The 22,380-nt window shown below is 29.0% G+C and overlaps 3 protein-coding genes across 16 annotated transcripts in view; 1 reads left to right on the top strand and 2 right to left on the bottom strand.

Moving 5' to 3' along the window:
• Positions 1-844: 844 nt before the first annotated feature.
• LOC103574086 (uncharacterized) lies at positions 845-8,451 on the bottom strand. 6 transcript variants are annotated; one of them, XM_008553436.3, is made up of 6 exons: positions 8,242-8,451; positions 5,148-5,247; positions 4,401-4,517; positions 3,822-3,968; positions 3,582-3,717; positions 845-3,503 (listed from the first exon to the last, which is right to left on the bottom strand). In XM_008553436.3, the coding sequence occupies exons 2-6, from the start codon at positions 5,211-5,213 to the stop codon at positions 1,123-1,125; spliced, it is 2,847 nt and encodes a 948-aa protein (XP_008551658.1). In that variant the 5' UTR covers positions 5,214-5,247; positions 8,242-8,451; the 3' UTR covers positions 845-1,122. The 6 variants fall into 6 exon arrangements, with proteins under 6 accessions (XP_008551658.1, XP_008551657.1, XP_014295455.1 ...); XM_008553435.2 differs by lacking the exon at positions 8,242-8,451 and adding an exon at positions 6,097-6,200; XM_014439969.2 differs by lacking the exon at positions 8,242-8,451 and adding an exon at positions 6,109-6,198.
• A 559-nt stretch (positions 8,452-9,010) lies between these two features.
• LOC103574179 (DNA-directed RNA polymerase III subunit RPC7-like) lies at positions 9,011-12,017 on the top strand. The gene is made up of 4 exons (XM_014439888.2): positions 9,011-9,173; positions 9,270-9,531; positions 10,183-10,189; positions 10,802-12,017. Exons 2-4 carry the CDS (start codon positions 9,277-9,279, stop codon positions 11,461-11,463), a joined length of 924 nt encoding a protein of 307 aa, XP_014295374.1. The 5' UTR covers positions 9,011-9,173; positions 9,270-9,276; the 3' UTR covers positions 11,464-12,017.
• Positions 12,018-12,060: 43 nt separating this feature from the next.
• The window catches only part of LOC103574085 (mucin-5AC), a 46,386-nt gene continuing 36,066 nt past the window's right edge, over positions 12,061-22,380 (bottom strand). For 7 of the 9 annotated variants that reach the window (XM_053740391.1, XM_053740395.1, XM_053740394.1 and 4 more), the window contains 4 exons: positions 21,216-21,614; positions 18,120-18,398; positions 17,770-18,047; positions 12,061-17,708 (listed from right to left, as the gene is read on the bottom strand). In XM_053740391.1, the coding sequence (XP_053596366.1) occupies positions 17,334-17,708; positions 17,770-18,047; positions 18,120-18,398; positions 21,216-21,614 (1,331 nt within the window). In that variant the 3' untranslated portion in view covers positions 12,061-17,333. The remainder of the gene's footprint in view (positions 17,709-17,769; positions 18,048-18,119; positions 18,399-21,215; positions 21,615-22,380) is intronic. The other 2 variants (XM_053740393.1, XM_053740399.1) reach the window with 2 other exon arrangements.

The following is a 22,380-nucleotide window of genomic DNA, read 5'->3' as shown; positions in this document are numbered from 1 at the left end:
TTCTAAGATGCCGACAATGACTTTTCAATAAAAGAAGCAGTTCAGAGAATCCAAAATCAGACAATTATGAAGAAAAATGAAATTGTATGGTAAAAGTACAATTACACACAATAAAATATAAAATTTATATAATGACATGCGTGAAACATAACTCCCTGGAAATATGGATAGTATTTTCTATAACGAATGCAATATTCAAAAATTGATTATTATAAGGTATACATCTTGGGCTGCGTATTCGGTGGTTTATGTATTTTAAATTTGATTAGAAATGCGGATGTTTTTCTCGTCAGTCCATCCGGTTCAGCTCGTCGAAACAGTAACCTTTTAATTTTAGGGCACAGGTGTAGCTGAAAGAGTAAACAAAAATATAATGTATAAGTGTGCCGGAATCCAAAGGTCTTCATATGCGACTAAAGAATGTAACAAAACTGTTATCAGTTTTATGATCTTTCATCTTATCACATATAAATGTACGCAGTAGGTAAATGTGGATGCAGGATGAACATGCTGTTAAGTGACGTTGATAAGGCTGGGCTTGAGAATAGTTGGCTCTGCCCTTTAAATAGAGAATTGGAAGGAGATGGGAGTCTTTCTATCTGTCGATCTCTCTCTTTCTTATTCACCATACACTTACCCAAATACCTGCCGAAATCATAAAAATCTCGATTGGGCGTGGTCAAGTACACGTTGTCCCTAAAGCAAAATTGATGAAAGGAAAAAAAAATTCTTGATAGTTAAATCGCGATGATCTATACTAAACACCTAGTAAAATTGATTTAACTTAACTAAATTATAATAATTGTTTTTTATTCAAATTTGTTAATTGATAATGGCTTACAATATTGTTAATAATTTAACTGGGTTAAGCTTAAATATTTCTATAAAGATTAGAGTTTAAGTAAAAAAATAATTCAAAATACAATGCCTGGTTAAACAAAACTATTCACTCAAGGATGAATGTGTATTTACATAGTAGTAAAATTGAATCGTTTTGAATCGTTTCTTTTAAACAGGGATTAAAAAGCAGTCAAGATTTTCATGGAACATAAAAAATTTTGATCCGTCAAATATCAAATAAATCAATTTCTTTTTTTTTGTTTTTTAAATTCATTACGTACACTAATGAATTAAAGATATAATTGGATTTATGTCAAAGTTTTCACTAATACGTGAAAAAAGTGATAGATTACCAAATTTTTTGGCTTTGATAACATCAAAATTATGCGAAACTCTTGGATTTTTAATCAGTAATATTTTAGTGACACCAAGCATTAGAGTAGTAAGTGTCTCTGGCTCATAATTGAAGTTTTCTTCGTCGATAATGCATATGTCTATTTTATTTGGACTTTCGAGACCAAATGCCCACTCCATCTGATGACTGAAAAATGACGATGAGATAGAAGTGATAACATCCGCTTTCCACAATATACTGTTATTCACATCCTGAAATTCTTTGTCATAATAATGGGGTTGTTTGCAACTCTTTTTCAGTAGTAATAGTTCCGACTCACAATGTTTCAGTTTATCTTTCAATTCGCGTTCAGCACTAGGTGAACAGTTGCTTGACTTTAATTGCATATTTATGTAGTTTATTTTTGATCGCAGGCGGTTTACTTCGTTATCTACGCTGGTATTACTGACTCCTTTATTCATTACTGAATGAGTCATTTCATTTAAAGAAACATGACGAGTGCGTGGATTTATAGTTCTAGAATTACCTATACGAACGATTTCCATCGGCTTGTGATCATTTTTCAGTTTTTCCCGAACATCGATTAATTTAATCGTAATACCATCTGCCGAATCATCACGGCGAGCACATACAAGTATACGGTTTCGCTTATCAGTTTGATATTTATTTTTATCGTAAACGATCTCCGTAATAATATTTGCGATAATGTCTAATTTATTTGAACGTGAGACTTCTAGAAAACAAATTTTAGGATCTGACCCAGCGAGTGCTTTAGCGATGCGTAAGACAGCTTCTGTTTGATTTCCAGGCAAATTATCATTGGTAATTAGTTTGGGTGGCTTATAATCTGGTACTTTTGGTAAAGCATAGACTTCTTTGTCGGAATGTGGCTGAATTACATCTTTCATCAGTGGAGTGAACGGTAAAAATTTGATAGCTTTAGCCATGCGTATAAATTTATCAATACGGCAGACATTTCGCAATGTCAGTTTTTGTTGGAACACAATATTCGCTGGCAAAGATCGGGTAACGATTTTATAAGTAATGAGACCAAATGTTTTAAGATAATTTTTTGTGCAAGCGAATATTTGCTTGTATTGAATTTTCTCGTTATTAATTTGTACGGGCAACTCAAGTATAAGGAAATCGTGACTTTCAGGATGTTGTAAATCTTTTAGTTCTGATCGATTGAGAGGTAATTCAATTTCAATTTCAAATTCAGTTATTGTCTCATCAGCTAAACCAATCGCTGACTTTTTAATTGAATTTTTTTTCATGGTTACGTAAAAGGAAGGATTTTTTTTCCAGTCAGTAATTCTAGTTATATAGATCCATATTTTTTGTAATATCAAGTTTGACATGATTTTATCATAATCATCATAGCTTGTATAAAATGCTAATTGTGGTATCAATTCCCCTTCTAATGGACTATGTAACTCTCGATCTTCTTCTGAATCCAAGGAAGCTAGGTCCCATTTAAAAATGCGCAATAAAAATTCATTAGTTTTGCGGGACAATTCGTTGTTTATATCATCATTATTGTAATAATTGTCGACACTTTTATTCACATCCCTATCAGCAACATGATTCTGGACCTTTCCAGAAAAATCTCTTTTGATAACTTTATCTTTATTATTTGTAATGGCTGAAGAAATACCGCCAGAACTTGTCGAAGCACTATTTTTCTCACTTCGAGTAATGTTTGATTGTGTTTTGTTTTCGTTGATAGAAACCCTTTTACCACCATTCGGAGTAGTCTGATGATTTGATGAATCTTCCGAAACTTTAGTCGATGCAACTGCCCTTGAGGAAGGAATTGATCTAGTTGTAGTAGATTTATTATCAGTAGTTTCTTTTTCAACAGTTATGGTTCGTCCATCAGAGTCTTTCATTTTCTTCTTCGGTATGGTATATTCGCTTAAACTATAGCCTTGACTAGCAATTTTATTCTCGCGCGATGATTTTCTTTTTTTATCTGCACTTTCTTTATTTTTCATTTTATCTTTATCTTTTCCGTCGCTCATAACTTTATCTTTGGCTTTATCAATGGCTTTATTTTTTATTGCGTCCTTTTCTCCCGACTGATCTTCGAATCCGTCTTTTTTACTCTTCTCACCTCCAGCCTTTCTAGTATTTTTTTGACTGATTGTACTTTTATCTATTTTGCCTTCTTTAAATTCTTTTGAATCGTTTAAGTAGAAGTTATCCAACTCAGTTTCACTCTGACTATTCGAATGATTTTCCAAAAATTCACAATCAGTGTCGTCATCGGAAATTAGATCCGCTGATGACGAACGATTACAGTCATCTAAAATTGTAAATATTATTAACATTTTAAGACCCAGTAATTTAATTAATAACAAATAATAACTTGTTAAATCAATACCATTACTTATGTCTATTTCATCATCGGTGTCTAATGGCTTATAAACTCCATCTGGCACAGTTAATGGATAAGTTTTTGATTTTCTCTCTTGTCTGAATTTGTTTTCATTAGAGCTGGTTCTAGGTGCGTATATATCCTAAAATCAATAATTAAAAATCATTATTTCTGTAAATTTAATAAAGTTATTATTATTATTATCATTATTTTTTTTACGATAAATATTAATGTAAGTAAACTTACATCAGATTGAAGTTTATACACACAATTTTCTTTACGACCATCGTCCTTAGTTTGATTGGTTCCGATTCCAATAATATCATTGACGATAATTTCCACCGGCGAGTACGCCGAAATTGCTCGACCATTGATAAATGTGCCATGGTCACTCTATGTAACAAAAAAGTTAATTAATTTCCAAATTTTTTATATTTTAAAATTAACAAAATATCTTTCTAAAAAGCTACGGTTTTTCTCTGTAAGAGACCCAATATCCGATCAGGGAACTAGTACACTCATACATTTGTATATATATATATTGACTAAATTTTACTAACTATAGATATACAAATTCAACGAGTGATGGAGTACTAGTTCCCTGATCGAGTACTAGGTTTCTTACCTTACATACACTAAAAAAAAATAAATACTTTTGTCCCAAATAAATCAATTTATTTGTGGCATTTTTTTTTTTTTTAATAGTTCTTAATGACAAATAAATATATTTGGCTCAAATAAATCTTTTTTTTAGTAATAACTTATATAAAAAAATGAACAGCTAAAATAAAATTTTTATGTAATAATTAAATAATTCATATTTACCTTAAAATCAATTATTTGTACATGATGTTTCGTCACCATAAATATACAGTGTTTTTGTGACACCGATGGATATGGTAAATAGATCCGATTTTCCGTCCTGTCGCTACCACATGAATTCTAATAAAATAAGATAATGATCAATTTAAAAAAATACTTTCTATTTTAATTAATGATTAAATAAACTATTTTTCTTAAAGTGATAATTTATAATTAATAAGTACACGTGTACATTATCCTTGTTTGAAATGCAATATGGTGTCATATTAAAGCCGGACCATGTTCGCCACCTGACAAAAATTGCAATAAACACATGCAAAAATTACCATGACCGAAGTAAAATTTAAAGATATTGAAGTAATTTTTGGTATAATCATAAATTTTACTATGGCTGTAGACATTTTTGCACATTTGTTCCAATTTCAGCAGATGGACAACAAATGGTCCAACTTTTACTATGACATAATACCGTTTTAAATAAGAATAATTTTTTCCGTGTACAGTCAATCGGTTTTTATAAATGTTTAAATCAATTTAAATTAAATAAACGAGTAAACGACTCTCTTAAATTTGAAATAATTAAAATAGTGAGTATTCACTGTTTACTCGTGAAAAGTCTGTCATTAATTCAAAAAGTGGTGTACATTTTACTAGCAAATAAGTGACTATTCACTGGCTAATTGTGATTGGCATGTGATTTTAACTAATTTGTTTTAAGAAAGTACACACACAAAAATTTTTTAAATTTACCTCTTTATCCTCTGATAATTGAATACGTTTAGGACATACTAAAGATTGAAGATAAAATCCGCCCATGATTAGTTAATAAAATTAAAAAATTTCTTTTAAACTAAAAAAATAATAAAATTATTAATCAGCTAATTTATTTTCGCTAGAGTTTAGTTTCAGTATTCATAGACTGGCAAAAAAATTGACGCTTGTAGAAACAATATTTTTTGAAGTAGTAAATCGATAATAATTATAACATTATTAATACTGTATTCAAATTGAAGAACAATTGTCTTGAAAGAAGAAAAACGAAATTTATTTACAGTATGTACTCTAATAAAGAAACGATCAGTGTAGATCGAACTGAGCTCAGATTTTTCGATTAAGAAAATGATTTTGAATGAAATCCTCAATTTATTGTGTCAAAAGTATTTAAAATTGAAAATTTCCAGCATAATTTCTTATAGGAAGAAAATGCAATATTTTGAAAAGTTATTTTTTCTCTCAGTGGAAATTAAAACAAATTAATTTATCATATAAATGAAAAATTATCTTTATATATTAGTATGACATTCGATGTCTTATACACTGAGTAAGATATCGAAAAAACGTATTTTTACTCGTCGTTTTTTTTTTTTTTTATTAAAAAAGTAAAATGTATGAAAAAAATTATTTTAAATTTATAAATTTAAATTAAAATTTTTAAATAATGAATTATAAATTAAATTTATACTTTGAAAATATTAATAAATTGATAATATTTTAACTGATGAAAAAATAATAAAACCATCAACTAATGAAATAAAATATTTTTGCATAAACTATCATCATAATTCTTTAGAAAGCCAGAATTTTGTAATATTTCATTTTAAATAGTTCAATTGCACATACAAATTTAATTTTTTTATTTAATATTCATGCAATTGCCAATACTATATGTGAATTTTAATAACTTGTTAAGATAATATACATTTTATATTACACGATTATTAGTAATGTGACTTCGTTGTTTTCGAATGCACACACAATATTTGAACGTCTGTAATTCTCCGTTGCTTGAGAAGTTGACTTGACTGCATGCACTTAAGTGCATATCAGTGCACCCAGACCGCGGATGAAAAGTTCCCCTTCGCATCATTTTAGCACCGCTCACAGCTTAAACGGTACTTGGGAAGGGGAACTTTTCGTCCGCGATTTGGCTGCACTGGCGTATACGCGATCCTGAAGACACTCCCACTCGAAGGATAGAGAAATAAAGCGTCCTTGGACAGTTATTTTTTTTTAATTGTACGACTTCAAATAATTTTAAAGAAATGATACTCTTACAAAAAAAAAATATGATGATAAAAGTTTTATGACATCCGTTAAGAATTATGGGCAATATCGCTATAATGATGCGCGTTATATCCCATACATAAGCTTTTGAATTATTTTTTCATAAAAAATTATTTTGCCGGATCACAATTATTATATAATGTTTGAAAATACCCGAATCGAAATCTAAAGCAAACTTTGAACCTAAACGAGCATCGAAAACCTACATTAGATTTTTCAGGTCATAATCATTGTAAAAGCATGAAATGGGTCTACTTAAATTTACAAACGCATGAATTAGATCTACAAAGACATAAATCGTGAAACGAACGTAACTAGACTTAACAGAAGCAAGGACTTGCAAGGAATGTTATTAAAAGGTGAAATGGTAAAATTCGCAGACTTAATTAATTAATTAATTAATGCAAGTGATCCAGTCATCTCTCCAGTGGGCTAATGTCACCCAAGGGTGGATTGGGTCCCGCAGCCTGGGACTTAACAGAGAGTCGATTTAAAAAATTCTAAGGCTAATAGAAAATTGCTCCAAGTGATCCACTGACTTTATCAGTAGATTAATGACACCTAGAAGTGAAATAGGACCTAGAAGCAGTCTGGGAACAATAGAGTCGATTTAAAAAATTCAAAGCGTTGATTTTACGATATATGTCATTGCAAGTCTAATTCAAGCTTTTGTAAGTCTAAGGATTCATTTCAAGCTTTCACAATAATTATGTTCTAAAAAGTCTAATGTAGGTTTTCAATGCTCATTTGAGTTAAAAGTATTCCTTAGATTTTGACTCGGATAATTGTTATTAAAGCATATCGATAAGTTTCTCGCGCGTAATAAATATTGTGATACAGCATAATTATTTTTTGGATGCTTCACTTTCTGTTTGAAGTTTGGTCGACAGCAAGTTAATATCAGGTGATATGAAATAAAATAAAATTTTAAGACAATAAATAATTGATAAGAATAAAATTATAAAAATAATTAATAAATAATAAAGATAATTGATAAAATTATAAAAATAATTAATAAATAATAAAGATAATTAATAAAAAATAATAAAGGATTAAAAATAGCAAACTGTTAGGGAGAATTATTAAAAACTCACCCAGTAAAATTTTAAAGATTCTGCTAAATGATTTGAAAAATTTCTTTTTCTATTCTATTAACATTCAGTTTGTTTATTAAAAAATATTTTATTAAAAATTGTATGCATGTTGCTTCTACTGTCACTAATCATAAATAAAATATTCGTAATCAACTTAAGCCTTTTTCTGATAAAAAAAAACAAACATTTTTATTAAAATTATTTTTATTTAATAGTTTAAAAAAAATGTTATATATAATCGTTTAATCACTGACTTAATCATCTTGAACATAAATAAATGATAGTATTCGTTGTTAATGATCAGTCTTTTGAGAAGCTATGTTTCAAGTACTGATAAGAGTAAGTACTGCGCAGTATGTATCGATGAATTTCTTCGATTATATTCTATTCTACATGGAATAGATCTTTGTAAAATAAATATATTTCGAATGAGAGAAACAAGTAATAACTTTAACAGCTGGTTAATAAGGAAATGAAAGATATCTAAATTTATATTGTTGAGAAAATTCATTTTAAATTGTCAATACTACAATTAAAATTGTATTGTTTTATTCTATTATCAACATTAAAAATGTTCTTTTGCAAATTTGACGATTTAATTAACACCCTATTGTACTTTACATCAAAGTAATATTAATAAAATGTATACTTAGTTATAAATAATAAATATAATTAGAATATTTTACCTATGTAAGTAATAACATACAGCCTTTGATTTTATTCAATGATAATTCCTTGAATAAAGTATTTTAGCATCTGTTAAAATTGACAGCGCAACTAAATTGTAATGATAGTTTTTTATCCTCATTTTTTTATAAATAAATCCTCAGCACTGCGATCTATTTTGAACAATATTTTTTGCAAGATCAAGTTAGACATTATTTTGTCATAATCATATCATAGCTTGCATAAGATCCGAGCTGTAGTATCAACTCACCTTCTAATGGCATAGATTATGTACCAACCCTTTTTTTACAAATATAAATGAAAACTTCATTATCTACCGTAGATATTATCGAAACTATTTTAATTATTTAATTAATTTATTTATTTATTACTAATAATTTACATAGATTAATTAGTAACAATAAATATTTAATTAATTCTTCACAAAATGTTTTAATGAGTAAATGTAGCAGGTATGATACAGTTTATAAATTTTAAATAAATTAAAAATGAAATTTAAAAAAAATCTGGGTACTGATTTTTCAAATATTTAAATACATATTTTTTAATTTTTATTTCATGTACGTTTAATTTATTTATTCGAAAATTTAAAAAATTGCCAATTGTCAGCCAAATTGACGCTCATAAAATTTTATTTAAATTTGCCCGCGTTTGTAAATTTAAAACTTTATAAAAAAAAAAATGCAGTAAGGTTTGGATTTAAAATCAATTTCAGAATTATATAAGAGACAATCATATATATTTATCAAAGAAATAAGTTTTTTTTTTTTATTGAAAATAAAAAAATGATTGTAAATGCAATGCACTGAAATTTACTGCGCAGGTGTAAAGTACTGGATTGCACCATCTGACATCATGTCATCATGACCGTGACAGTGTGGTCTAGTGCATAAGAGCACGTGTTGGAAATTTATAAAATTCTAACCTAAAAGTGAGTAATCATTTAAATATTTTAATTATATTTATGTAAATTAAAATAAGTAAACAATTTAATATTAATATGTTAGTATGTAAAATTTTGATTCAGACAAAGCATGTCAGTGTACCACGACGACGTTGAAATCGACGATTTTGAATACGACCCAGATACGGATGAGTTTACATCTAAATGTCCATGCGGTGATGTTTTTCGAGTAACTGCTGATGAATTACTCAATGGTGAAGATACTGCAACCTGTGAATCCTGTTCTTTGGTTGTTAAAGTTATTTATGACGTAGAGACACTGCCTGAAACCCTTGAAAGATTGAAAAATAAATATAAGCAAAAGAAAACACAAAAATTAACTAATTAAGGTTAGTTTTTTATTATTATTATTTTTTGTATTAAAAAATTACGGCTTTCCTGATCTCTTTCATTGACAAGATATTGATACTCGAATCAGCCAACGTTTAATAATTTTTACATTTTTTTTTTTAGAAACGATAAATCATAAAAAAGAAATATTTTAAAAAATTACACCTGTAATTTTAAAAATTTTCTACATATACATTTTTTTTTTTTATTTATTTGTTGAAAAACAAAATTCGTAAATCGTTCATTGTATTCTACCTTCAGGATCATGACAAGATATTAATTCTATAGATTCGACTCTTGTAGAATTTATAGAATAGAATTCAAATCTCAAAGATAGATAGATAGATAATAAACTTTATCCGATCTTGAGATCAAAATCTCTTGTGGCCGTTAAAAAAAAATTTTTTTTTACATTACTTTAGGTATATAATTAGCAATATAAAATAATAATATCGATAATCTTATAGTAAAAATAACGATAAGCTCCAACTTCGAGTATATTTCAATTCAAGGTTTCTAAATCTAGAAAATAATTATACGCAGCACTATGAAATTCCTTAAATGTAAGACGACATGTAAGGCACAGATGTAGTATATTCCAAATGTGAATTACAGATATAATAAATGATTTATCATAAAATGCCAGATGACTAGTAAATAAACGTAAATAGTCTTGCCTTACATCTCCCCTACGTAGCATAAGCGTAGAAAAATTAACTCATTATTCGAATAATTGACCCTGATTCATATAAATTGCTGTATATAATAAGCGAGAAAGAAAAACATTTTCTCTGATTTTTTAATGTTACCCAACCTAGTCTGCGATGATATGGTGTAAAGATGTTATTATAAAAACGGTGTTGCACAGAAAATACTTGCTAGGCTCATCAGTAAAGTTGATGCAAATATATTTTACTTTAGACAGCTTATACACGTATACTTGAATGATGTTAAAGATAGTGACGACGAATTCTTTATATGATGATCATGTTAAAGCAAGCATCCCAAGCTTGCTATCGTATTTTTGAAGTATTCTATTAATGCGAAAGAGTAGAATCTTAATGTCTTGTCAATAAAAATGATCAAGACAGCCGTTATTCCTTTAATACAAAAGATAAAAAAATCTGATCGTGGATTCACTACTATTATTATTAATTTTTTAAAATTATTTATTACTGATTATTAATAATATTACAGGCATCGAAGCTGGAGTAAAATATTTTAATATATTAAGTTAACATAAAATTATTTGTAAAAAATGTCAGGAAGAGGACGTGGAAGAGGTGGTGGTGGTGGACGCGGTGGTAGAAATGCAGTAAGTGATCCAACGGTCGCTAATCAAAAACAAGAAGAAAAAATGAAAATAGTAACACAGCCACCACCACTTTACCCACCGCTAGAAAACAAAGCACCTAAACCCCAGATAACCGCTGAGTGGTCATATTTGTGTGAACTAAGACGTGACTTTGCTGAGAGTCTTCACGAGTCAATAAATAACGTCGAGATAATTGCTGTGAAAAAAGATATCGAACGTTACTCCGATCGGTACGCTGATATATTGACCAATAAATCCCGGTATGACGAATTCTGTGACTGGTCAATAATGCCCCGGGAACTAAAACCCGTTGAAAAGAAACGTAAAGCTAAAGATCCAGTCCAGGATGTCAAGGCAAAGAAAATCAAAGAGATAAAAATAGACGAAAAATTAGCAAAACTTGAAGCTCTTGAGGAGTCGAAGACAGACAACGATGACGAAGAAGAGAAAGCCAAGAGTGGGGATGAAGATGATGAAGAAGAAAAAGATGCTGAGGAAGATCTCGAAGACGAAGAAATGGACGACGGAACTGATTACGCAAATAATTACTTCGATAACGGCGAAGGATATGACGACGAAGACGATAATCTTGATGATGGTGCTGTTTATTAATTACAATTTATTAAATAATTGTTGAGTTGATTTTTTTTTTTTTTAATTAAATTTAATTACTCTGTATTAATGATCATGCAGGCTTTTGTTATTCTAATTACTAATTAGGATAATTTAATTCTAATTATATTAATAAAAGGATTAAAATTATGAATTAAATATAAGTAAAATTATTCAAAGGACAATTTACTAATTAATTATCAATTGATAAAATTATTTCGAGTCACAGGAAGCGTCGGCGTTTTTTTATTACGAGTATTTCAATTTCTAATAATTCATAATAATATTTTATATTAATAATAATAATATATATACATATATGTATATATATTTTTGTTATATATATATATATAAATATATATATATATAGCCATAATCATTTATTTATTTTGTTTTTTTTTTATCATCATTCAATATATATATATATATTAATATTTAAATAAAATCCACCATTTTTAAATTTATATTTACTTAATAATTTAACTAGAGTTTAAAAACAAAGACGCGAATGTAATATAATTAATAATTATAATAATAAAAATAAATTACGTTCATTCGTGCCTTTCTTAATTAAACAATTTCTTTATAATAATTAATATTAATCACCTAAAAAGCATTTTTTAACTTAACAATTACATAAAATTATCAGGATTAAACTCCAGTCTTTACAATTATCAACTAACACTTTTTAAAAATAATAATTTTAGCAAAAAAAATTAAAACGACAACAATCACATGCGTTACAGTTTATTTTACTCATTAATTACGCGATCAATGCCTTATTTATTTTTATCTTTTATTAATTACTTTAATTATTAACGATATAACGCGAGGAAAAATTGTATCAAACGTAATTACTGCAAAATAATAGACTCAGTCATGTCAATTATTTTTGTTTTTATTTATTATTAAATATCCTGCCGTAAACTGTTTTGCAAAATATGAGAAACTTTTATATTTTCATTAAAAGCTTTGATTAACATCACGATTACATAATAATTACCCTGCAAAACTAATTCATAAGGCAACACCAGAGGCCAATAATTAAAAAAATTTATGTCTCTCCCCTCTTTAAATCTTTCACTTTCACTTTCTCTTTATCACCATCAATCGCATTACATTAATTAATTATAATTTTAATTATAAATATATGAATAATATTTTAATATACTCATTAATACAAAAACTTTTGATTACAAATAAAAAAAAATAATTATAAATACAAATAATTGTGTCTTATAACGAGTTACAAATTCGTTGTATCTCCGATCTTAAACTCTGACATTTTATATAAACATTAAATCAACAATACATTTTATTTATTAATTATCATTTATAATATTTCTCGTATTTTAGCAAAACAGTGTCGGTATTAAACCATTTAATGCATTTTATTAACTTCCATTACCATTTTTAAATATTTTATTAATAGCTTTCATCGTGTTTTTTTATTTTTACCTTTCATCATTCATTTAATTGTTATATTGTATATTTATCGTTATTATATGATCTATCTATTTATAATAGGCATTACGGACTAAGGCGGGGATGCAAAATTAAATCCCGGGTTGCCTTGATCGCTTGGGCATTTCCACAACGATTATCTTACTCTTGTTAATTAATTCATTAATTATTCATTATTATTATTATTAAGTATTAATTTATTAATATATATATATTTATATATTTTTCCCCCCATCCTACTTTAATCCTCTCTCTCCTGCAGCATACCACTACTCTACTCCGTAATCCCTTGTACAAATAACACCGAATGTGGGATTGTCTTACTGTAATTGATTTATCGTTCCTAGAAGCTCGTATTTATTATCAGTTCTTATTTGAATTGATCTTGATAGTTCATAGTTCGAAGTCGATAAATTAATTTTTTTAAAAATTAATACATGTAAAAAAAATTCGTGACCAGCACGTGAGTCGATCCGTTGCGTCTAGAAACGACAATCGAGTCTATTTTAATACAAAAACAAAAATCAAATGCCCTTTTATCGTCAGGACAAAGGGAAGGATCACATTGGTTTTTTTTTCTTTATTATTTATTTGTTTAAATAACTTTTATGACCAGCATTGAAATTTAAAGTTTCAGTGTGTCTACACCCAGTTGAAATAAACAAATTTCAGTCCAATGCCGCGAATATTAGTACGCGCGTAAATTTTGAATTTCTTAAGTCAGAGGACAGAAATAGTATATATAATGTCTGCTTAATTATAAATTGCAAATGACAATTTAATAGTTGATGACACCATTGATCTTGAATTAACTTGTTTCTGACTGACTGCTGACACTAAAATTTTAAATTCCAATGCAGGTAATCATGAAAAGTCTAGTATGTAACTCAGGATGAAACGCGATTTCAAACTGCGGGTAATGTCAGCCTTCACCCTAGTCTGAAATTATTTTGTTTCATCCCTCGTCACACAATATACTATTTTTTCATCATACCTACACCGAAAGTTTAAATTCCTGCTCTGTTTAAAGGGAACAAAGTCGTTTTTTTTTCATTTATAAGAAAACAAATGTCAAAAATCAGACAAGTTCTTCTTACAAACAAGTAAAAATTTAAACTTTCAGGTGCAGATCTGATGAAAAATTGTATATAGTCTGCAAAAGAATGGGCTTTTTCCACTATTTTTCTACAATTATTACTGCGCATGCGCGTTAGTACAAAGTCATGGATTTTTTCATAGCCAAATAGTGGGAAAAAAGCCCATTCTTTTGCAAACTTTGTAGACACCAAGATAAGTAGGACCCAATCCACGTGTTCACCTTCGGCTCGAGTACACAATTACACACGCGGATCATAATTTCCTATTGTTCTTCCCTGGTGCGTAATACTCTATTTTATTACTCCTGGAAATTAAATTGTCCAGATCACAAGACAAGTGCCTAGATTTAAACGGGCAGTGTGAGCTTGCAAAGTGCTTGTAATGGTAATTTTTGTTTGTCAATGGTATTACTAGTTACTTTAATAAACAAATAAATGAATTAGGTATGCCGCCAAGTTTAGCTAATTAATTTAAACGCGAGAGAGAGGCTGCGGGTATCGTAAGATCTTTATTATATAAATAAATAAATAAATAAATAAAATAAATAAATAAATAAAAATAAAAAGCTCGGAGCCACGAGTCCTTTTAGTACAGGATTTTAATCTCAATGAGATTAAGGAAACTTTATTTATATTTAAATCGCTTAACTCTCTCTAATCGCAAAAGTCCTCCTGAGTCCTACGTTCATTGTTCCATCAGTCATTTTTATCTTTATTTATGTACTTATTCATTTATTTTGTTCTTTGGTTGTCTAAAACATTTTGATCCTTTTCCTTAACTTTTTATTTTTTATTTATTTTTTGTTTGTTTAGTTAAATTTTTTATAATGTTTACTACGGTTGGTTGGTTTCTCTGGACTTTGGACGTGGATCTGGATGGAGTGTGGTACACTGGTGTATTTTTACGCGTGAGAGAATAAAGCTCATTGTATATTGCTATTTTTAATTACGCAATCATTCATTCGTATTTAAGTTGTTATATTTTTTTCCTTCAAACCGAATATTTTATACTTTAGTATAAATCCTTTCGTCTCTCCTCTTTTTTTCTCCTCTCCACAATCGTTATTTCAAATTATTCATCTTCTCTGTTATTTCTCTGGTGTTAATAATTCAATTGTTGGATAAATTCTCTCATAATTAAAACACCAGCGAGGAAGATTGTTCCCCGAAGTAATGTTACCAGTACATAGCAGCGTTAAGTATACGTTTTATTAAATTATGAGATTATTTATTATTAAAAAATGTTGATTACAAATTTTATTTTTTTTACGTCTGCTATTCATCTTCTTTATCATTTATGGCAATGTATTAATTTATTATTTATGTCTATCTATTTTAGTTTCTTCTCTATAATGACAATCATCCATACGTTTATTATTAATTATAATTTAAATTGAATCCTCGTATTAATTTGTCCCTCGGGGAACATTTCTTCAGGGGTTTCGCTTCAAAGCATTTTTTTTTTTTTTATTTTTTTTATTTTTTTGTAATAAATTCTGCCGGTTAACCGGCATCAAACTCAAAGTAATTTTAAAAATAATATTTTTTGCTTTTATTCGTTTAGTAAAAACAAAACTAAGCATTGTTTGACTATACATCAGTCTAGAAAACTGATTAAATATTTTGAATTACCTCAAGTATAAATAAAATGATGTTATGTGTATTAAAAAATTTCAGACGGAATTTTATTAACGTACTGCTACGTTTACTTGATAATTATCAAATCTCTTCAGATTGTATTTTATTTAAAATCTTTTTTATTTTTTAGTGCAACCTATCTAAACTTTATTTAAATATTTTATTATTTTATGATAAAATAAATATGAAGGAGCTTGATCACGAGGCTTGTGATTATGGAATAAAAGCGTTAATTATTTAATAATTGTTAATTTTAATTTAAAGGATGATTTTAAAAGCTCGTGATTATTTTGATAAGCTAATAAAATAGCTTAAAGCCATTCTCAGGCAGTGCTCCCCACTTTTTTAAAATTTTCAATTACTCCTGTCATAAATGTATCTAAATTTTATCAATTTTCAAAAATTAAGGGCATTCTCAGTACCCCCACTTTTTTAAAAATATTTAATGACTGCGTCATGATTGCAGTAAATTTTTATTAATTAATTTTAAAAAAATTAAAGATAGATTTTTAAAAAAATTACTTACATTTGGTACCAATTAAGAGTTAATCGAAATTTGGTAAGTGATTTTGCGCCTACAAAATTTGAATTATAAAAATTGACATCAAAATTTTACTGGAATTTATTTGAAAAATTTCGTTTTACTCCTAGTTGATGTCAATTGTAAGCATTTTTTTTTTTTCAATTAATTAATAAAATTTTAATTCATCTACGGTAGTTGTCACTGAATATTTTTAAAAAGTGGGAGGTATAATTTGAAAATGACCTTAAATCATTAATTGAAAAAAGTACAACGTAGTCACAATTTTCCTGAGATATAGACAAAAAAATTTACCTACATTTGTTATCAATTAGGAACTAAGTAAAATTTGTTGAATAAATTTCAAGAAAATCATGTCAATTTTTTAATTAGAATTTTCAAATTTGGTAGACTTAAATATATTAAAAAAATTTGGTTGAACTCCTAATCGATGACAACTGTAAATCATTTTTTTAAAATTCTATATTTCAGCAAAATTGCCTTCGTTGTTCTTTTTTCAATTTTTTTAATTTAATTAATAAAGTTTTAATACACATGACAGTTGAAAGTCATTGAAAATTTTTAAAAAATAGAGAGCACTGTCTGAGAATGACCTTAACAAAAGCTCAATTTTGAATGAATGTTATGCAATCAATGAAAATGATAAACATTCCTATCATCATCTTCACCATTCAGATCATTAACATGATTGATATAAATCATATTAATGATCAATATCCTATTTCCCTCGCATCATAAATCGACATAAATCTAAAATGCACAAAGCAGACTATTGATTTATACGATAGCATATGAAGCTCATCAGCGAGTTAATCGCTACTCTGAATCTGGTATTTGTCATTCTACTCAATCTCTCCTTTCTTTACTTCCTCTCCACCTTTATCATGATAACCATCATCATCATCATCATTATCATCATCATTTTTTTATCTTCAAGAGTTTTCACACTATTATCACGCTCTACAAAGAACAAGCACACGCTTAATAAAGATGACAAGCACCTAAAAAACTTGACACCTTTTGTTGGTTGTCATCATTCTTTATCTCATTAAATTCATTCATTTATTATCAATGCTCGCCTACATATCATCCCGTCGTATCATAAAGTATCAGTATATAAAGATTATTATTTAAGCTTGATTATCAGAGCCCTTGCCCCAGAATTTATCAAATCTATTGCGAGCGATCTCGAGTACGTCACTCGCGACCGATCGTTGAGCTGAACCTGGACTCAAAGCTGGCGCTTCAAGTACATGATAACCGGATCCTGTTGGGACAGATGCTGGTGATTCTGTAACTGGATCTTCTGCCTCGAGGACACGGTATCCTGTGGCAGTTGATGTTGATGTCGTTGTTGGTGCTGTTGTTGCCACTGCTGGCACTCCCTCGGTTTTACTCTTTTCAAATTCAAATACTGGATCTTCTAAACATCTCAAGCTTGTGCCGGCGACAGGTTTTATCGCTGGGTCTTTAGATTCTTCTGGTTTATCTGCTGCTATTGAACCCTAGAGTATCAATTATTGATTAATTAATTAATAAGTTCATTTATTATTTATTTAAATTTACCTTATCACTTTGGGTTGGGGTCGGTGTACCCTGTAGATTGCTTGGTAATGGACTGTCCCTCTCTGAATCCATATCCTTGTGACCGTTTAGACCCGTGTAACTCCCCAGTGACACGCTCTCGCTCTCCGGAGACTTGTAACCCGAGTGCTGAGAGTGCTGCTGTTGCGGATGAGATTTGTGCAGTGCCGCCAGTTCCGGTGGTGCTGATTGCGGTGCTGAGTGGACTGTTGGTGCTGCCCAGGTTTTCGCTTCGCTGTGAGGTCTCGTTAGCGGTTCTCCTTAAATGAATAATTACCTTAGTTTTCAAATAAATTTAAAATACTCAACAGAAAATAAAATAAATTTTTTACCCTCGCGAACATTTTGCGTCACTGTAAACGTCTTCCCGGTGTCCAATGGCACCGTCCAGTTTACTGGCTCCGGTGACCGCATTATCATCTGCTCCGGACTTTTTACGCGTGTCGGTTCCGGTGGACTCTTTATCACAGGCTCGTCGTCGAACCACGGGCTGCTTGTTATCACCGCGGTTGCCGCTGGTGCCGACACGGTGGCAGCTTGCGACGGAGGGGTCGACGCTACGCTTGACTCGCCGCCCGTTCCGTCCCCATTCATATGCGGCTCCGCGGTCACTGGAATTACCAATATTTGATGCTTATTTCGCGGTTGTTTATGTTCATTTAAATTAACTTGACGACACTGCTCCTCGTTCTCGACGTCTAGTTTTTTTTTTAATTTTTTCTCATAATGTATTAATTTTTTTTTATCCAATTAAACCTATTAAATTAAATACATTAATAATTAATAATAATTATTTGAAAATAATTTTAAATTCAATTAGCTAAAAGCCGTGCAGCGAATTTTATTAAAAATAGGGTGAGGGGCAAAACGGGGTACTTAAGGCAACATTAAATTATCGGGAACTTAAATACGCTAAATTTTTTTTTTTAATGAGAATCATTAAAAGTTAATTAAACTTAAAAATTTTAAATTATCTTGTTCACGCCCAGAATATAAATATCTAAAAATTCCTGACAGATATTATGGATATAACAATTCAATTGTTAATAACATGCGTACTGTTATAGACATATTATTCTAAATTTGAATAGTTGTTTGATTAATCTGTAAATTAATAAGAACAATTATTAATTAATATAAGAAAATCGGGAATGCTGCAATTAATTTTTCATTGTAAAGAGCTCAAGTTTTTAGTTGATGATCGTAAATTTAAATTTGAATGACTAATAATTAACAAATTTGAGAACGAAAAAATCACGATAATAAAGTGACGAAACGTCGTTCAAAACATTAATGTTTGATTAATTGATCAGTCAGTTGTCCATAATACCCGTGACAAATCTTTAGATAAAATTGTAAATATTTTCAAGTCGAGTATTGAAATACATTTGAAGTACTTTGACTCTGATTCTTTTTACTGTAAACTGGTAAGAAAAAAATTAAATTGATTGTATACCAATTTTTTTACAAAAACAAATTTTTTTAAAAACATTAAAAAAAAAATTCAAAATAATTTTCAATTATATTTACAAAATTTTGGAAAATTCTTTTTATAAAATTACTCCGTTTTGTCCCTACTGTCCCGTTTGCCCCCTTTACCCTATATGAACTAATTACATATATTTTTTTAATTCCAAGACAATGAATAAAAAAAATAATTACAATAATTATTTTTACGTCGAGTACGGGTAGCATGGATATAATAATAAGCTTTTAATATTAAGGATTCAAGGATTTGCAGACGTCCTCACAAATATCGAGCTTATCTACGTAATAAAATAAACATACATTAGCATTATTTTAACATTTATGTGTTATTATAAATTATAATAATAATAATAATAATTATTATTATTATTATTATTATTATTATTATTATTATTATTATAATTATAATTATAGTTATTAAAATAGACAGTATTACAAGTGTTATTTATTTGTTTTTGTTGACTTAGCGTATCGTGCGATTTAATTATTTTTTTGGTAAATAAGTGTAGCACATATACATAGACATATATATATATAACACATTGCATAACATATTAACATCAAGTTAGAATCCACACAGTACAACACTCAAGGATATATCAGTAACAATATAGTTATCACGGACATAAAAAATAATGACGCAGAGAGTAGACTGAGTATATCGATTGGACACCGAGTAAATAGATTGATGGAGTGGAGATAGGATTGAATTATAAAGTATAAAGAAATAAAAGTATTAATATTAATATCAAAGTTTGGATTATTTTTAGAATGAGGTGGAAGGAAAAGGTCAAGGAGCGGTGGTCAGATTAATGATCCTGATGGTTTAAACAATAAAAAGAGTAGAATAATGATGAGTAGTAATGTAAGGCGGAGAAATTGACGTCAACTGACCGACGAAAAACTGACCAATGGTCATATTTTTTATTTAATGACAATTTCTGCACCAATTTGATTTTGTTCAAAATTATTTTATAAGAAATTGACTGAAAAATTTTTACCATCATTTTGAATTTGAATAGAAGTTGAGAGAAACTTTTTTTTAATGTTTTTAAATGATAAAATCGGTCGTTATCTTGAGTGATACGAGTTGCAGTTTATTTACGATTACAAGTACTTGTATATTTAATTTTGTACAGAAAATTATTTTATAAAAAATTGACCGAAAGTTTTTTTACCGTCAGATTGCATTTAAATGGAAATGAAGAGAAATTTTTTTGAGATTTTTAAAATAAACAGTCATCATCTTAAGTGATACAAGTTGCAGTTTACTTACAATTACAAGTGTTTGTACATTTAATATTGTCCAGAAAATTATTTTATAAAAAATTCACGGAAAAGTTGACCAAATAATTTTGACGTCAATTGACAGCAAATTCCTCATAATCTGACTGAACATAAAAATGCGTAATTTCGCATCACTAGTAATGAGCAAAAGATATGTGTGAGAACATAAAACAATGTTGAGTAAAAAAATTCTTTAGTATGTATAAATAAAATTGAAGTTGTAAATTGAAACACATGGAAAGCAATTTTTTTAAACGTAAAGTGACAAGTTATAAGCACACATTGATTGCATTTAATTATTGTAGAATTTTTCAAACAAAATTACTAAATAAAATAAAACCATAAACTGTTTCTGATGTTAAATTTTTTATCGAGTGAATTTAAAATAATAAAACTTTGCCAATTTATTTCACTCATCAAAAGTTTATTTACTTAGAGACTTTTTTTTTACTCAATTTAAAGTAAAGTACAGAAGAATAATAGAAATAAAGTGAAATAATAGTAAACTTTTCGAGCCATAGATGAACAAGAGAATAACGATAAAAATAAATAAGTAGTAATTCTACAATAATTTGAAATCAATAGGTAATTACATGGGAATAAAAGGATAAGAGGAAATAAAAAGACGATGGAGTCACAGGCATGCTACTTACTAGCTTGCAGGGCTGCATTAGCTCGGTACGATTGAATTCGATTGTCGGTGATAGAGGATGATTTGGATGGGTGATCAGCAGTAGGCGCGGATGCTGCCTTGGCTTTGGCTGATCCTCGGGCTCGCGCAACTACTGGACTATGACTAAGATTATTACGATTATTACTGGTGACCCGGTCCAATGATCTCGAGCCCGAGGTTGCTGCTACTGAGGCTGACTTGATGGCTGACCGGCCAACGGAGCGGTCGCGAGCGCTTTGATGAACCGCGTGAAGCTTATTTGGGGCAACTTTTGTATTTGTTGTTGTTGTTGTTGATGTTGTTGTTGTTGTATTTGATAGTAGATTTGTTTTCGCGGCAAGATGAAGAGGACGAGGGGAAGCGGTTGTCGCGAGGAAGGCTAAAACATATATTATATTGATGGTTATGATTATAAATCCGTTCTCGTTCCGGTCTGGACGCACTCATCTGTATAAATATTTTTTTTTTAATTATTATTATTTTTATTTGAATTTTTGTTTTGGTACTTTTCCTTAAAAGTGATTTAAGTGACTTGCAGATTTTATTTGAATATTTAACCGTGCTTGCCGGAACGCGAGGGACGTGGAATGCACATGAGGTGATTAATGCCGCGATAATTAAATTTATAAATTGTAATGAAGGACAAATGTGAGCTTTAAGACAGTGAGTTAATATTTATAAACGGTGCTAAAGTCAATATATGAAAGTAACTACTATGAATATTTGAAACTTCTCTGTATCTTATATTTATTTATTTTATTATTCATAAATTTTAAATTATTTAAGCCGCGAAATATTTACTGAGGCTTACGGCGCGTTGGGCTGCTTGCTCTGGACCCTGAATTGCTCGGAGTAGAGCCGATTAATACCTAAAGAATCCGATTGTCAATTTAAAAATTGATAATTCTTTTAGTCGGAAAGTTTATTGACCAATAAGATTATTTTTCCTTATTTTTGGCACGCCCTGATTAAATAAAACGATTTGTGACGATTAAAACTATATTGATCGTCACAAATCGTCAATTGATAATTAAAGAAAATTAAAAACGATGACGATTATGACGATTAAAAAAGATTAATGATGATTAAATTTTTAATCGTTTTTAATCGTCACAAATCGTTTTGTTTAATAATTGTATAATGAT

This window comes from Microplitis demolitor, chromosome 7, assembly GCF_026212275.2.
Source record: "Microplitis demolitor isolate Queensland-Clemson2020A chromosome 7, iyMicDemo2.1a, whole genome shotgun sequence".
NCBI lineage: Eukaryota > Metazoa > Arthropoda > Insecta > Hymenoptera > Braconidae > Microplitis > Microplitis demolitor.
The sequence above is the reverse complement of the archived record's forward strand: the minus strand, read 5'-3'. Positions and strand labels throughout refer to the sequence as shown.

What these genes read in the sequence shown, in the direction of transcription:
- LOC103574086 (XM_008553434.2), bottom strand. Translation starts at nt 6,219, where the DNA reads ATGCACTTAAGTGCATGCAGTCAAGTCAACTTCTCAAGCAACGGAGAA. An exon ending in GTCACATTACTAATAATCGT is followed by an intron (nt 4,518 to 6,108) that starts GTAATATAAAAT and finishes TTATTTTATTAG; the next exon opens with AATTCATGTGGTAGCGACAG. An exon ending in TACAAATAATTGATTTTAAG is followed by an intron (nt 3,969 to 4,400) that starts GTAAATATGAAT and finishes TTTGTTACATAG; the next exon opens with AGTGACCATGGCACATTTAT.
- LOC103574179 (XM_014439888.2), top strand. Translation starts at nt 9,277, where the DNA reads ATGTCAGTGTACCACGACGACGTTGAAATCGACGATTTTGAATACGAC.